Genomic DNA, 15,657 nt, shown 5'->3' on the forward strand with positions numbered 1-15,657 from the left:
CGGCACTGCCTCCCCTCAGGGCGAAGAGGCGCTGACAGGTAGCTCCATCCTCACTCGGACACCGTCGCCGCCATCTTCTCGGCCACCCGCGAGCGCGCAGGGGGCCGCCGCGGCCGCGCTGGGCAGCAGAACGGTGCGCGGAGCGGGGTGCGGGGCCGGTGTCCGGCAGGCGGGCAGACCACCCCCCGCCGCCCCGCGTCAGCTGTCCGCCGCCGGCGAGGGCGGCCGGGCCGATCCGGGCTGTTTGTCTCCTTCCTCCCCGCGCAGCCCCCCCCCCGCTGCCGAACGCCGTCACCGGCACCGTGACGTTCGCGCGGAAGTGGCGTCGCGAAGCGGAGGACGCGGGGGCGGAAGCGGCCGCGGGAGGTGCGTGAGGGGGCGGCGTCGCGCCGGAGGGGCCTCCGCTGGCGGGCGGCGCCGGGGCGAGGCGGCGGGGGCCGGGAGCCCTGGCGCAGCCGGTGGCGGTGGGGGCCGCCTCTCTAGTGAACGGCCCCGGGGGAGGCAGCCAGGCGGGTCGCTCTCCGCCGGCAGGGCGGAGCGGCAGGCGCCCTTGTGTCCGGAGCCGCTCGGGGTCGGGAGGCCCGCCGCCGGGGCTGGTAGGTGGGCTCCCGGGGCGGCCCCCGGGGCGCGGCGCTGCCGGGGGTGGGGGAGGGGTGGCGCCCCGCTCCTGCCGCGCTGCTCGGGGCGGAGGAGCCGGTGTGACCCGTGGCTTCTTCGGTGTCAGTAAACCGGAGTGACTGGCTGCGGTTGGGAGGCTGCGCCGCGCGGTAGCCAGCTCCCTCGTTGCCTTCAGCTCCTTTGGAATTTGTGCGTAGGTCCAAGGTGGGATTTGTCAGGAAGGGATGAATCTTAAGGGAGCGAATGCCTTGCGTGTTGCAGGTCGGTTACTGCCAGCCCTCGTTCCGTCCTGGCAGCGGTGCTCGGCTACCAGAGCACTCGGGGCAGCGTCCCAAGGGGCTTTCCCAGCTGGCCTGCGGGGGGGTTCCCTGTGGATGGAAGTTAGCTGAGGCGATACTGGTATCTGAGAAGCAAACGCTGGAGCCGCTGTGGTAGCACCCACAGAGTCTGTCCCGGTTTGGTAACGGTTGCTTACAAAGGCCAGCTATATGCGTCTCTGAAATGTGTTGGCAATTGTGCGTAAACGCTAAAGCTAAACAAGAGAATTGTTCTTCAGTGAGTGTAAACAAAAAGCTGCTGTTAATATGTCTTTATAGTCTCTGATAACCCATTTAGTCCACAGACTTTTCAAACTCTTTCTTAAATTCACCAACAATAGGTTTTTATTTTCTACAGCTATTGATTTCAGTTTTTCCAGGCATGACTTGTCTTCCTGCTGCATTCTGGATCAGCAAAGTGCAGAATTAATGACTGCTGAATCACAACAGAGTCTTATACAACAGAATGCGAATTACTTGCATAAGAAGAAGCAACTTCAGCGATACGGATTCTGCTTCTATGTGCTAATGTAACCTTCTTAAGCAGTTGTTCTCACACCTTGGTTTTGAGTTCTCTGGACTGTCATTTCATGCGTTATGGAAGTCACTGGGTCCCATATTTTCCTTTTTTTTTTTTTTTTTTTTGGACAATGTTAAATATGTCTGCTTAAGATATAACTCTGGTTTTATGGTGTTAATATATATTGAGTGTAGTGGTACGTCAAATCTAAAATAAATGTTTCCGTATGCAGAATGGAGACTGACTGCAATCCTATGGAGTTGTCCAATAATACGGGATTTGAAGGGGATTCTGATTATAGAGACTTCGAAGGAACAGATGTGAAAGACATGAGACTAGAAGCCGAAGCTGTTGTGAATGATGTTCTGTTTGCTGTCAGCAACATGTTTGTCTCCAAAACCCTTCCCTGTGCAGAGGATGTGGCATATATCAATGTGGAAACCAGGGAAAGAAACAGATACTGCCTGGAGCTCACCGAAGCAGGACTCAGGGTAAACTAATTTATTTATAATTTCTTAAGCCTCTTTGTTTTGAACAATGATCGTGTTCAAAAGGTGCCTAGAAAAATCCTTCAGTGACACCAAAACAGCATACATATTCCTCTTGTACTTTTATGAAAGCCCTTCTACATGTTTTCACCTAGAAAGTGGAACTTTAACTAGTTATACTTCCAACAAAGCAAGAGGGGAAGTTGATGAAAAAACAGGCATTTATTTGAGACAAAACCGTGAGGATTGAAACAGCAATTTGTTGCAGGCATGTCAGTCTCTGGGTTTCTTGGGTACCCAGGTTAGTCAGTAATACAGCATGTACACAACTCCTTTTTGCAACATCTGTATTTTTTGTGCAAACATGTAGATGTAAGACTTCTTTTCAAAGGTCATAACAATAGATTTTACTAATATTCTGAGTTTTGGGCAAAAGGTATTTGAAACTGTCTAAATACTGTATTACCACTAAGCCCCGTAGTAGAAAGCACAGATTGCGATTTAAATCCAGTATCTTTTGTTCTCACTGTATTACCCTGGCTGGCAAAGTTAAATGTTGTGATATCTGTTTCCCATTGCAAGGTGATTCTAACCACAGAAATTTAACCAGTGATTTCTTTGTTGCAGGTAGTAGCTTATGATTTTGATCAGACTGATGACGCGTTGCAAACTCCATACCATGAAACTGTCTACTCCTTATTGGACTCTCTCAGCCCTGCATATCGAGAGGTGTTTGGAAATGCATTACTACAAAGGCTAGAAGCTTTGAAGAAAGATAGTCAGTCATGATTTACCCAGATGTGAGGAAGGTTTAATGCTAGAAGGAATTCTTAGTATGAGGCACGGAGATCTTTCTTACAAACATAATCACAAACATCTTAAGCTTAATTTCTTCCACTAATATCTAATTCATGCTACTACTACTCTATAACATTTTGCTACAGTGGATTTGCATATATCAGAATGCTATTAGAAGCCACTTGGATAGATAACAAAAAAGTTTCTTATTTCACTTTCTTTTTTGTTGTAGATGAGCAAGTAAGTTGCTTCTTACGATGTTCAAAAGATTTGGTCTCTTTTCAAAGTGTTGTTATCCAAAACTCTAAAATTTAAAGTATATAGAGACTGAATGTTATATATACAAGTAGTAATCTGGTTTTGTGTGTGCTTACTGATAATTTTCATATCTCCTTTTTAAAATAGAAGCTAACTACTTGCTTTAGCCAATTAATGAAAAATAATTGGAAAACTACTGCTCTGCAAAGAACAGAATTTCAGCTTGATTTGCTATACATAAATCTGAAAATTCCCAGCTTTGGTAAGAAGAAAGATGTTTCTTGAACAGTTGACCATTGCTTATATAGTCACAGATAAAAGTAAGGCTCAGTATTATTTGATCTGTCCTTGTCTATGGCAACCAGCAAACTCCAAATAATACATGAGATGTACTGCTAATATATGAATGTATTGTCTGAATCGCAAATGAGTTAAGCACAGAATTAGGATATAATGGGCTACATTTCCTAAAGATGATGTTATATATGCTATATATATGTATATGTATGCTATATTGTAACTGTTTGGGAGGCTTGGAAGACATTTTAGCCTGTTTACTACTCTGAATGCGCGTGTTTACATGATGTACAGGATATACCCAAGAGTATTTTTGCTTCAGCCTTTACTTTCTATAATACAGTACTTTGGTACTCCTGTTTTTCACGTTTTCTCCCTCAATTGTACAGCGTCCTCTCCTAATGAATACTAAGCAAGCACTGTAATGTTAACTGCATTGTATTGGTTTGAAACCAAAGGCTGTATGAAATTTGCTAAGACTAATACAAACTGGAAGATATAACTTGTATTTTCTAATTAAAAACTGGTACAAATCTCTTTATAAATCTATTGTTCTGCTGTAACTTTTCAAGTATGTACTGAATGGTAGACTTTTTAAAAATTGCAGTTGGTTAGAAATACCAGTACTGTTGAACTAGCGTTCTGTGACGTTCATACTTTTTGTATTCTTGTATTATTCAGTATTTGTGCATCTTTATTTAAATAATCTTGCCATTATTCTGCCATGCTTTTGTGACAAGTACATGCTGTAGCTTTTTTGGAGCCACATTTAGGGGTACATCAGTTCTCACAAAGTCACAGATTCCAGTGACTTTGGTAGAGCTATATTGACTTCTGCCTGCTAAGGATTAGTCATATTAATTGGAGAGCTTTTGTAATAGCTTTGGGGTAGTGATGTACAACTATGACTGACAAGACAAGTGTAGTTGGCGCTTCTGTTTGCAAGAGCTTAATTTTGTGTTTATTATCTTTTGGGGTTGAAACTTCCGATACTAATCCTCTGCCCTAGGGTATGCTTCCATGCTCTAAAAATTGTTCATAGGCTCTCTTTTGCACACAGGTCTGTGGCACGCGGTTAGTCCTCTGTGAGGAGAATGTACTTTACCAAATTTGTATTTGAATATTTTTCCTTGCAACTAATTTACTTGTTCAATTTCAATGACTAAAGCATTAAAGAAATGCATTGGTGTGTTGTAGTTTTGTTGGGGGGGGGGGGGGGTGGCAAACTGGTGGAAAGGGGGGAGTGAACAACCAAAGTCATCATGCCCATAAAAAAAATCTTAAATATCAAATAGTTAACAAGCATTTGAAAACCTCTGGCTGCAAATTTGTATCTGCTAAAACTTTGTCATGAAAAAACAAAGTAGGTGATTGTAAAGAGGGACTTGGAAGGGAAGCGTTAGAGATACAAGTGGAAAAATGCCAAACTAAATGTTACGTTGCTAAGATTTTTTCTTAGACATCTTTAAAATTGTCATTTTATGTGCTTATTATAAACGTAAGCTGAGAAATACTTTTAAAACAGGTGTTTTGTAGGTGTTACCAGAAGAAACTTCTGTTGTTTCTTAAGAACATACTGCAGTGTTAACTGAAAAATGGGAAAGCTGTATCATTCCACTATGTCTGGGCTATTGGGTATGAAGAAAATGCTCTTCAGTCCCTACACTTGGGCACTGCTGCCTGCATGGAGGGAGCTTCTCTGGTGCACCGACAACAGAGAATTTCCGTAGGTCTCCTTCAGCTGTCAGTTGTTTTCATTGTCTGAACCCCTAAATAAGTGCTGCTTGGCCTAATGTGGCTGTTAATCTATGAATTGCCTAAAAAGCCTCAAAGCCTGCCTGAAAGGATGTCGAATAACCCAATTAAAGCTAGTTTTGTCTCGGGAGTCCTACGTACGTTTTGCCCTGTTCGGCGTCTAGAAGTCAGACAGTACAGGTCTGTCTACCTACAGATGATTGAATTAGGTATTAGAAAAGGGTATACGTACATACTAAACGCCTGTTTATACTGGCGATGGTCCTTGCCAGAGGAGCTGCCCGAGACGCTTTCGCGGCCCAGGCCGCACCGCCCGGCCCCGCCCGCCGCGCCCACTGCGCAGCCGCCGCTGGTCGCGCAGCAACGGGCCGCGTCCCCGGCGCAGGCTGTGGCGATGGCGGCGGGGCCGGCGCGGAGCCGGCGGGTCTTCCTCAACCACCTCGACTCATACTGCGGCCGCAGTATCGGCGAGGTGACTGCCGGGGGCGGCCCGCAGCTGCTGGCGGCCGCGGCTTCTTCCTCAGCGGTCGCCGCCTGAGGCGCCGCCGCCCTCCCGCCTGCCGCAGCCCGTCGCGGGGAGCGCCGGCCTGGCCCCCGGCCGGTAGCGCGGCAGGAACGGTGTCTGGCCTCCAGGGAGCTCGGCCGGGCGGGAAGCCGGCCGGGGAGCCGGGGTCAGCTAAAATAGCTGATGGGGAGAGGGACTGGGGGCGAGAAGGGGTTAAGATAAGAAGGAGAAAAAATGAGAGTTAGGAGCAGGAGGTGTGGATAAAGCAGGTCGGGAGACCGCAGGCAACGCCTGGTCACTGTGGAGAGAGGTAACACCTGCCTGAGAAGAGCCAGGTTGCAGAGAAGAGGCTTCTAGGGACTCACCAACACCTTCGACTTTGAGGCGTAGGGCACAAGTCAAGACAAAACATTACAGCTGGGGTTGAGGAGTCCCTAGCTTTTTTCCTGTTCAACGGGAAGCTGTGTTCTGAGCTACGTTACCTACAACCAGATCAGGGCTAGTCAGGCAGTGTTGGTGTCTTCCCAAGATCATGAGAAGCTGTGTAGCATTCAATATATATTTGCATACAAATGTGCATCTTGTATATTGCAGTATTTATCCAGATGTGTTGTTGGGGCATCGCTTGAAAGCATAGAAGAAGAAGAGGAGGAGGAGGAGGAAGATGAAAATAATCTAGCTGCTGAAGTTTCTAGTAGGCTGAAAGAGGGAGTCTACCAAATAGTGGGTACCCTTTCTAAAGCAGAGAGTGCTAAACCACGTTTTGCAGAGGAAATATATGCAGTAAGTAAGATACTTATTTCAGATTGCCATTAGACAACACTAGAAACCTTGCAAGCCATGTAAAATGACCCGCATTCATAAAATGGTCTTTTGTTGCTGCTGGAAGCTGTGTACATATATTTTATTCCTTCTGCTTCCTACACACTGTTGTCTACTCCCTGCTAGGTCTGATACAGCAAATAGTAAAAGGAAGGAACTCGGACTCAAAATAGATTTTTAAAAAGATAGTTATGGACAAGGACATCGTCTATCCTGATGATCCACAGGTCTGCTTTCTTTTTCCCTCAAAAGACACCTCAAGTATGTGTGTCTTTCATCACCATTTTAAAGGTAGTGGTGCTGGAACTAAAGTTAGGGTCCCCCTTCTTAACTGTTCACTGAAATCACAGCTTTTACTAGCAGCTAATTGTTCTGAATAACTACATTTTTGTATAAAGATATGTTTTCTGAAATTAAAATTGCCTCTGTCTCAAGTTGATTATCCAGAATCTCTTCGAACATTTGAAAATTTTGATTTAAACTTCTATACAGCTGAGCTGTTCAATCAGAAAATTACAGCTGGCAGTATTTAATCTTAATCACTGCTCTTGCCCAAAGTGTTTGTTGGACTTGCTCAAGTGATGCAGACAATCTGCATTTAACAAAAATGATAGCATGCTATTTTGCAAGGAAATGGACGTTTTCTATGTCTTCCAACTGATTCTTGTTTAAAATACCTATAAAAGTCATAGAAATTTTTTTTATATTCACAATTGCACTGAAAAGATGAATCCCAAAATACCACTAAAAGTTGTACATCTTTTTGAACTATGTTAATGTGTACAGTAAATTAGAAGTTTCAGCATTTACTTTACATTTTATCACTTTACTTGTATCTGACATATAAAGTTTGATATCCGTCTTATGAATTATTCTAACATCCTAGTGTTAGAAAACTACATTCTATCGCTAAGTTAAACTTGAAAAGTAAAGGAATTTTGGATATTTTTTCTTTTTTTTTTTTTCTTTTAAATGACACATTCTAACTATTTTTTTTCCCCAGGTCTCTTCTCGAAAAGACCTCTTAAGTCACTTGCTTGAGTGTGAGATCATTTTATATAATATCACTGAGGATGCAAATCAAATTGAGGAAGCAACATGGGCTGCTTCTGGTTAGTATAGCTATTAACTGAACACAAAAATGGTTGCTATACAGCCATCAAAATTTACCATAAATGTATAATGAAATTATCAGCTATTTATAGTTTACTGTAATATAAAACTGTGTTCCTTGATGGACAAATGCTGCATGAATTGTTCAATTAATTAGCAAGGAACCATGGAATGCACTCAGGCATTCATAAGGTAGAGAAGCTGTCATGGAATGGTCCAATACATTAAATGACATATCTGTGTAGCCAGTTATTTCCCTAAATAACTACCAACCGTTGTCTTATCTATTTGCATTGGGAGGTGGGTAGAAAATTTGCTCCTGTGATATTCAAAGAATATTTCAGTATTTTATGTAATTTTAATTCTATTTTTTTTTTAAAGTCCAATAAAAAATACTGCTAACAGTCTTTCTGAAACTTCCTCCTGATTGTTACATCCAAATACTAATAGGCATCTGGAATCTTTCTATGGTGACAGTGCAATATTTTTCTTTATATGATAGTTAAACTAAATTATGCTTTCCTGTTTACAGTATAAATACTTGGATAACATCATAAGTTACATAACCCACATTTAATTATTTTGCTCTAAACTAAAATAAGAAAGCTTTACTTGAATTCTGTAGATTTCCTGTTTCAATTGTGAAAAACCCCACAGTTATTTTCTTTCAGTATCTCAGCAATCAATAAAGATGAATCATTTCCTAGTGTAGAATGTTTCTTTTTTTTTCCCCCATGATATGTAGCCCTATGGACATTATGTTGATTCCAAATAATTTTATTCTTTATTGCCATTATTTGTCTATTTGTTTTATTTTGTGACTTATTATTTTTATTTTATACCAACCTAAATAAGAAGTATTTGCTTAAAAATGCATATCACATTATGGTATAAATGTCTTGGTATAAAAGGACCTTCATATAAAAGCAAAAACACAGTTTGAGTAATACAATTTACAATAAATTAAGTCATTTGCTTTCATTTAACAGCCTTGCATATGGAAATAGAGCATTTTGCAACACCAAAGTTATTCATTCTCCTTTCAACAATTATGAGCTGGGCAAAAAGCAAACCCCCTGACCCTGTAAGTAATATGAAAATACTAATATTTTTAAACTGAATATTTCCATTTAATGGAAAATATTCATTACATTCAGTTAAAGTATTTCAGTATGCACTTCAACAATAGCTAATAAAGTTAGTGTCAGCAAGTGTGTTTTTTCTCATGATCCTTTCACCCTGAACCACTGCTTACTGCCAAAATTGTTAAATTTATTCCACTGGACAGAAAAGTTTAGGCACTGGGCTACAATAATACAAGCAGACATTAGGGACTGTTTGCACAAGAGGCAAGATCTATGCTACCCACAATATGCACTGTCCTTCAGTATTAAAAAAATCCTATATTTACTACATATTTAATGAAATACATATTTAAATCAGTGTATAGACAGATAAATAGATACAGCTTTATATATAGATATATGTCTATATATCTATATATAGATATAGATACCAGGAACCATGTGGGATGCTCTGTAGTATGCTATTGCAATTCTGAAATTTAGTGTTACAGAAATAGTGTTTTTCAAGCTTGTGTAATGCTATATATAGAAAAAATTAATGTGTTTTTTTTAAAATATAAAAAGTAGTTTAAAATATTTTTCTGTGAAAATGGAAATTGAACTATTGACATTTTCAAAATGTTGAACCTCAAGTATCGGAATCAGAAATGTTAAGAATTTCAAATGAAAAACAAAGTTAAAACAGATTTTAAAAATATGTTTTAAGAACTTATTTTAACCATGTAGGCCTTTAAAAATTGTTCTGTTTTAAAACATGTATAACAGTTGCATTTCTTTCTTCATAGGAAGATCCCGAGATTCCTTTTACTGATGAAGATTATCGCAGAAGAAAATCTCATCCTAACTTTATGGCACACATAAATGCTGAAAAACTCATTCTCAAACTTGGGAAAACTGTATGTAAAGAACTTTTTTGTAAAAATAGGTTGTTTGGTCTTCTTACTTAGAGCATTATCTTAGTCATGGAAATTACTAACAATTTGAATAACTTTTAAGAGTATTTTGTTCTCTTGATAAATATGGATAACATCAATTATTAATAAAATATCAAGTATAGAGAAGACTGTCTTTTGAAACCTAAGTGTCTGCATAATACAAATCCCAAATTCTGTCTTTTTCTTATGCTGTGAGTAAATCATGCTTATCTCATTTGATATAGACAATGAAACAATATGTTTTTTAGAGAGAAGTAAAGCTGGGGCCTGCATGGGGAGACTTGAGGATAAAAGAATGTAGAGGAAAGGGTTATTAGTGTAGTTTTAAAGAAAAGCAGCATCTTTAAATAATAGCAAGCTATGTTAATATTATGTCTCATTTAAATACTTGGAAGATGTTCTGGCCACACCTGTCTCATTCCTGGATAGTTTGTGCTCTTGAAGCAGAGAGCTTGTTGACTTTTATTTCACCCTATGATTCACTTTAAAATCATGGCCATAGACCTGACCCAGAATAACTAGAATATATATTATCACTTTATATGTTTTTTAAGATCACTTCCTTCAGCTTTGTTTGTTCCAACCTGATTACACTATTAATCTTACTAGAGAACAGACCATGCCTCTCTTTGTGATTAAGAGCTATTATTGAATAAATATCAATAGTGGCTCAGATTATGTTTCATGACTCAGGAAATTTGACACTATTGTCATTAACGATGAAGTACTGTGGAGGTTGGGAAAGAGAACTGGAAGACAATTAAATACACTGTATGATGAAGGTGTCATTTGGTCATTCTGTTTGTGCATTAGCAGTCTCCCATAATAAATGTAATTTAGTGTCCACTGCAGAAATTTATCAGGCTAATTATAGAGGGGGGAAAAAACCTTTACTCAGATTTGAGTATACACATGTTGTCTTATGCCCTGTTGAGAAAACAGAACTAGAAATTATATTCTGTTCTAACATGGGTTTAATATTACAGAATGCCAGTAAAGTTTGGTTTACGGCTTGAAAAATCAGTGGCAAATTTTTCTTACTTTTACTGTGCTAACATGGGTTTATAAGGCTATGGAATAACTTTCAGACTTGTGATGTAGTTAGAAACATGAAGATTGTAAACAGCGTCCACCAAACCTTGCAATAACTTCTGCCACAAGTAACACCCAGATGAACTATTGACTCAATTTTTCTGACTAGTCCAAACCACTGAGTCACTACATAACAAAGGTATTAATATAATTAGCTTCTAAATGTTTGCCAGGCTGAATGTCTCTGTTGAGAAGACAGTGGAACAATATGTAGCAGTACACAATAAAGCAACTTGAATATTTTCAATATATACCTCTTGTAGGCCTTTCAAAAGGAGCCCTTTTCCTCCAGAACTCCAGGGGCAGCGTCAATGGGTATCATTGCCCCTGTTTAGTTTCTGTCAGCACTTTGGAACAGGAAGGCTCCAAAGTATCTGTTCTTCCCAGCAGATCAACATTAGCTTCCTGCGATGGCTGGAGACTTCTGATTACAGTTCTTACTGATTTTTAAATTCAGTGGCATCTGGGGAAATATGCCATCTGTGAAAGAAATGACAGTGTTACCAGTCCCTGCAAAGAGTTCAGCAGGAGATACTAGGATTCAGCAGCCATGTCAGTCATGTAAAGAACATGCACTGAGAATAGAAGGGATTCTTAGCCTTGGTATCTGTTCAGAGTACAATTTAATGGCTGTTGTTGCTTAAAGGAAGATTTCACCCCTCTAAGTAAGTGCCTCTCCCACCTATATTTTGCTTAAAATTCAGCAAGAGTTGTGAGCTAGAAGTCTTTGCTTTTTACCACTAGGAATTTTTTACCTTTACCTTTGTAGCAGGGCATTTGGGCTGCATAGCGTTTCTCAGAAGTCACTGACTCTGGGGTCCTGCCAAATTCAGAATCCTCAGAGAAACCTCTGCCTACCACAGACAGACAATCCCTTCATCTCCCAGCTCTGTTCTCAGTGGCATCACAGTTCCTGAATCCATTAATTTAGACCTGTTTCCCATGTCAAGCATTTTATTAGCATAAAACAAACAAACAAACAAATGTAAAACAGCCAAAGCCTTGAACTGATTATAATAGCTAGAATGTGACATCTAGTGGCTTTAATGAATATTACACGGGAACTTGAAGGTCTTTACCCGTGACTAAACATGCTGTGTGTCACCGGAGCTTGCCTAATAATTAACTTATTTTTTAAGTTAAGTATATCCAAGTCATCTCAAGTAGTACCTTCTCATATGTGTGACTTGCGACACTAAATAGGTATTTTAGAGGACTTGAACCTATTTTAGAGGTTTGTATTTCAGTGAAGTATAGCACTTGGTGCCAAACTGTGGTTTGTCTCCACAAGTGGCTACTGCAGAAGCTACTGCAAGGTAAATGGAAGATAATCCTATGTGTTATATTATTCTTAAGGGAGATGAGAAATAGCACCTTCTGTGCTTTCACAAGAGGCAGGTTTTTCCTGCTGGGAGATGGAAATTACAGCATGTCTTCTTCTGGGGCATGTTTGCAGTCTGTCCAGAACAATCCTGGGAGCTGCTGCTCTTAGGGTACAGTTTCTATCATGATACTACCCAAGCAAACTAAGTGTGGGAACTCTTACGCTATCTGTAATGTCTTCTAATTTTAATGTTTCTCGTGATTACTAACAAGCTGTTGCATTCAACTGAGTTGAGATAGTTTTTATTACAAAATATTAATTTGTAAGTAGATAGATAAAAACACATGCACAGGTAGTTGCCATCTCTTTATAGGAGGCTTTGCTTATAGAATCAAAGATTGTCTAACAGTGTTCTTAGTTTTAAGTTTCTGAAATATTATAAAGATAATAACGAAAGATGCATTTTTTCACAAAAAAAGTAAATCCCAAATCTGGGCATTTATTCTCTTTGCTGATAAATGCACGTTCTTTTACATAGTGTTACAGAGATGTATAACGTCTAGGATCTTTACAACATAAGAATTATTTAATAATTTTGTTTCACCTTAAAAATTTCAAAGTGACTAGTCCTAATTTAAATGATTTTCTTGAAAGTTTTTCTCCTTAAGATGATTTAGACATCTTTATTTTCTCTGTACAACCATCCTCAATGCTGATCCAAATAGTAACATTATACATAAACAGGCAGCCAGGACAGGCAAATGTAAGCTATTATGCAATAATGGTCAGCAAAAAATATATGGGTTGATCATGACGTGTGGTTAGTAAAACACTTAGTTCACAGATATTTTTTTTTTTAAAATTGTATGTCAAAATGAAAGTAAAGCAATTGTAAAATCATTAATCCAGCATTTCCTACTCCTTTAGCTAAAAAAATAGCTTCAGTGAATTTCAGAGTTATTTTTCTTGGAAATAGAAAGTAGAAACATGAGTTATCCTGTTCACTTTATTGATTTACATAACTTACTTCCAATTTTTTTAAATCTTAAAAATTTTATATATTTTTAGAATTTTAGTTCAAATGTGGACAGGTCAGTTCTGATTGAGCAATGGTTTTTTTTGAAGGAAATGCTAGCAATATGACTTATGAAACTACAGGATATGCAACAATTCATCTAGCTATAAATTTTAAGTGACACAATTTACAGACTTTGTATATTTAGTACACAAGTACTCAAGTTTCAGGGTAAGCCAGTACCCACTTGCAGTACCGTATTTTTATAAAAACTTTCTTGTTGATTTTACTTCACAGAACAAACATAAATTTTCAACTTATGTTGTTGCTTCAGGACATCAATATGGAGCTGGAGAAGGAGTCTTGCACTACTTTTTTAAGGTAGACATCCAACTATTTTTGAAGGTTCACTTAATTTCTAGGGGCAAATTGCACTGGAATTGAGTGCATTTTTAGTAGCTTTGGTATCATAAACTTAATGCTATTGTGAACAAAACTGATTATTTGATCCCTTTGAAATGTTTTAGCTACAGTGGAAGTGTTTTCTACTTTTTTGGCTCTTTGTTTTTTAGTTTTCTCCATATTTTTTGAACAGTATCTCTATATGTACTTTACAGTGAGAATATGTCTGTCATATCAATGGAATCAGGAAAAATGTCTTTTTTCTCAACATTATAGTCTCTTTTTTTCCAAGCATTTCTTTTATTTGGGATACAAAATAACATTTGTCAAGATCAAAGAATATTAGTAAAAAAAAAAAAAGTTTCTTGGTTTTGGTAGGCTGCCAGTCAGTTTTTCTCAGAAATTGTTTCCTTTACTGCAGTTCCATTAAATCATTCAAGAAACTGAACTTTAAATCCTGAATATATAGATTTGCCTAGTAAACAAATGCTCCTTTTTTAAGCTCTGGTTAAAAGTAACCTTTTCCTCCTTACTTCATTCTCTATTTGTGTTTTCAGATAGGTTGGCTTAGTGAGACTCCTACAATACCTGTTTTTGGAGACGGAAACAATTTTATTCCAACCATTCATGTTCTAGATTTAGCAGCGTAAGTTAAAAAGAAATAAAAATCACATGGACAATAATTGATACCTAGCTAGATAACAAATCCAAATCTACTAGAGAGTACTGAGGCTTTTAAGTTGGGGTGGGTGGTTTTAAGAGGATTCTTTGGCCCTTCTTACTGAGTCAAACAGAGACTTCCATTTCTTTAGTACTAGATGTGCCTTCTGGAAACCTTATGCGAGTGTTGCACTGGTGCTATGCTTTTACGAAAAGACTAGCAATGTTCAATCTAGACAGTGATACCAGTTAACTGGCACAGAACTGGAAATGGATCATGGACTCTACAGCAGACTAAGTTAATATCTTCTACAGATGTTGCTTTTTATCCTTTGAACTCCTTTCCAAATAAAATATCTAGCTGTGTTTCTTTATTAAGGAAAATATATATGAAAATGTCATGCTCTGAAAAGTTCTGAAAGATTTTATAAACTCTGTACTGTTTCTGAAATGCATTTAACAATGAAACCCCAGCATACTTCTCTAACTACTGGCCCTGGCTGTACTTGCTGTGTTTCAGAGTGTTACAAAATATAGCAGACCACAGGCCAAGGTCTCACTATATACTTGCAGTAGATGTATCTATGCACACTCTTCAAGAATTAATAAGGGTAAGACATTATTTTTTTTTTCAGATATCTTTAAGGTTTTAAAAGGTATACATTGTACTGAAGTAGAAGTTCCTAGGTCTTCCTGAATTATCTTGTGTAGTAAATGATATAGAAAATTATTTTGAAATCCTCCAAGACTTCTGTCCATTGAACAAAATACACGAGTTGGACCTGATTTTGCAGAACTAACTTCTGCAGTATTATCATTAACTTAGGTAAACATTTTACCTAAGAAAGTTCTGGTGAGTTGTTAGGGGATTCACAGTACTGTAATTAGATACTCAAAGTTTTTAAGATGTTTTTCACTTCATTTTGTAGCAAGATCTCTTGTTTTTCCGAGTCTAGAAATAGGCTTGCTGATACTGTTGAACTGTACACTGATAGTGAGAGTCAACTAATACAATATAATAGGAGACATGATCATGTAGATTGAGCAAATGTTACATAAGGACCAAATATAAGAGCCCAATATTTTTGGTTGTGTCAAAGACTGTTGCATGGAACAGTCTGTTAGGGAGCTCACAAGAAGATGCAACCTTTGTTTTGTTCAGGTAAATATACAGAGTCTCACTGAAAAGTTAATATTCAAAGAGCCATTCTGTATAAGTGACCATAGTGCAATTAGCCAACCTTCCTATGGAAGAAACAAAAGTCAAAATAACTCTTGCAGCTATAGCCAACCATAGGAAGGAGCATTATATAAAAACGAACACAAAAGACATTAAAAATATTAAGTCCTTAGAGGAGAACAGTAGAGGCTATTAAACTTACAGTGTTAGCCATATAAGGCCATTGCATGCTACTTATTAACAGAAGTTTGGGAAAGAGAAAATGAAAATTAGCGTGGTTAAATTGTAGGTTGAAGAAAACAAGATGTCAGACTTCAAAAAGTTATGGTTATGTCCAGATGAAGAAAATAGAATAGAAAAGATTATGAAATCTGGCAGGTTAAGTGAAAAAACACTTGAAGATCAACTATCGGGAAAGACTTAAAATGAATATCCTTTTTTCAAACACTTGCCAGAAAATCTATAAGGCAAAT

The 15,657-nt window shown here is 38.7% G+C and overlaps 2 protein-coding genes across 6 annotated transcripts in view; both read left to right on the forward strand.

The window, feature by feature from the left end:
• Window positions 1–9: 9 nt before the first annotated feature.
• Window positions 10–4,476, forward strand: GSKIP (GSK3B interacting protein). 3 transcript variants are annotated; one of them, XM_049828813.1, is made up of 3 exons: window positions 10–366; window positions 1,688–1,946; window positions 2,571–4,476. In XM_049828813.1, the coding sequence occupies exons 2-3, from the start codon at window positions 1,689–1,691 to the stop codon at window positions 2,730–2,732; spliced, it is 420 nt and encodes a 139-aa protein (XP_049684770.1). In that variant the 5' UTR covers window positions 10–366; window position 1,688; the 3' UTR covers window positions 2,733–4,476. The 3 variants fall into 3 exon arrangements, with proteins under 3 accessions (XP_049684770.1, XP_049684768.1, XP_049684767.1); XM_049828811.1 differs by lacking the exon at window positions 10–366 and adding an exon at window positions 376–596; XM_049828810.1 differs by lacking the exon at window positions 10–366 and adding an exon at window positions 638–1,465.
• Window positions 4,477–5,431: 955 nt separating this feature from the next.
• AK7 (adenylate kinase 7) overlaps window positions 5,432–15,657 on the forward strand; it is a 32,711-nt gene continuing 22,485 nt past the window's right edge. For all 3 annotated transcript variants that reach the window (XM_049828791.1, XM_049828793.1, XM_049828792.1), the window contains exons 1-8: window positions 5,432–5,523; window positions 6,151–6,339; window positions 7,382–7,490; window positions 8,481–8,575; window positions 9,362–9,472; window positions 13,240–13,323; window positions 13,902–13,990; window positions 14,525–14,615. In XM_049828791.1, the coding sequence (XP_049684748.1) occupies window positions 5,446–5,523; window positions 6,151–6,339; window positions 7,382–7,490; window positions 8,481–8,575; window positions 9,362–9,472; window positions 13,240–13,323; window positions 13,902–13,990; window positions 14,525–14,615 (846 nt within the window). In that variant the 5' untranslated portion in view covers window positions 5,432–5,445. The remainder of the gene's footprint in view (window positions 5,524–6,150; window positions 6,340–7,381; window positions 7,491–8,480; window positions 8,576–9,361; window positions 9,473–13,239; window positions 13,324–13,901; window positions 13,991–14,524; window positions 14,616–15,657) is intronic.

The sequence above is a fragment of the Accipiter gentilis genome, chromosome 25 (genome assembly GCF_929443795.1).
Source record: "Accipiter gentilis chromosome 25, bAccGen1.1, whole genome shotgun sequence".
Taxonomy (NCBI): Eukaryota; Metazoa; Chordata; class Aves; order Accipitriformes; family Accipitridae; genus Astur; species Astur gentilis.

What these genes read in the sequence shown, in the direction of transcription:
- GSKIP (XM_049828810.1), top strand. Translation starts at nt 1,365, where the DNA reads ATGACTGCTGAATCACAACAGAGTCTTATACAACAGAATGCGAATTAC. An exon ending in TTCTGCTTCTATGTGCTAAT is followed by an intron (nt 1,466 to 1,687) that starts GTAACCTTCTTA and finishes TTCCGTATGCAG; the next exon opens with AATGGAGACTGACTGCAATC. An exon ending in TCACCGAAGCAGGACTCAGG is followed by an intron (nt 1,947 to 2,570) that starts GTAAACTAATTT and finishes TCTTTGTTGCAG; the next exon opens with GTAGTAGCTTATGATTTTGA.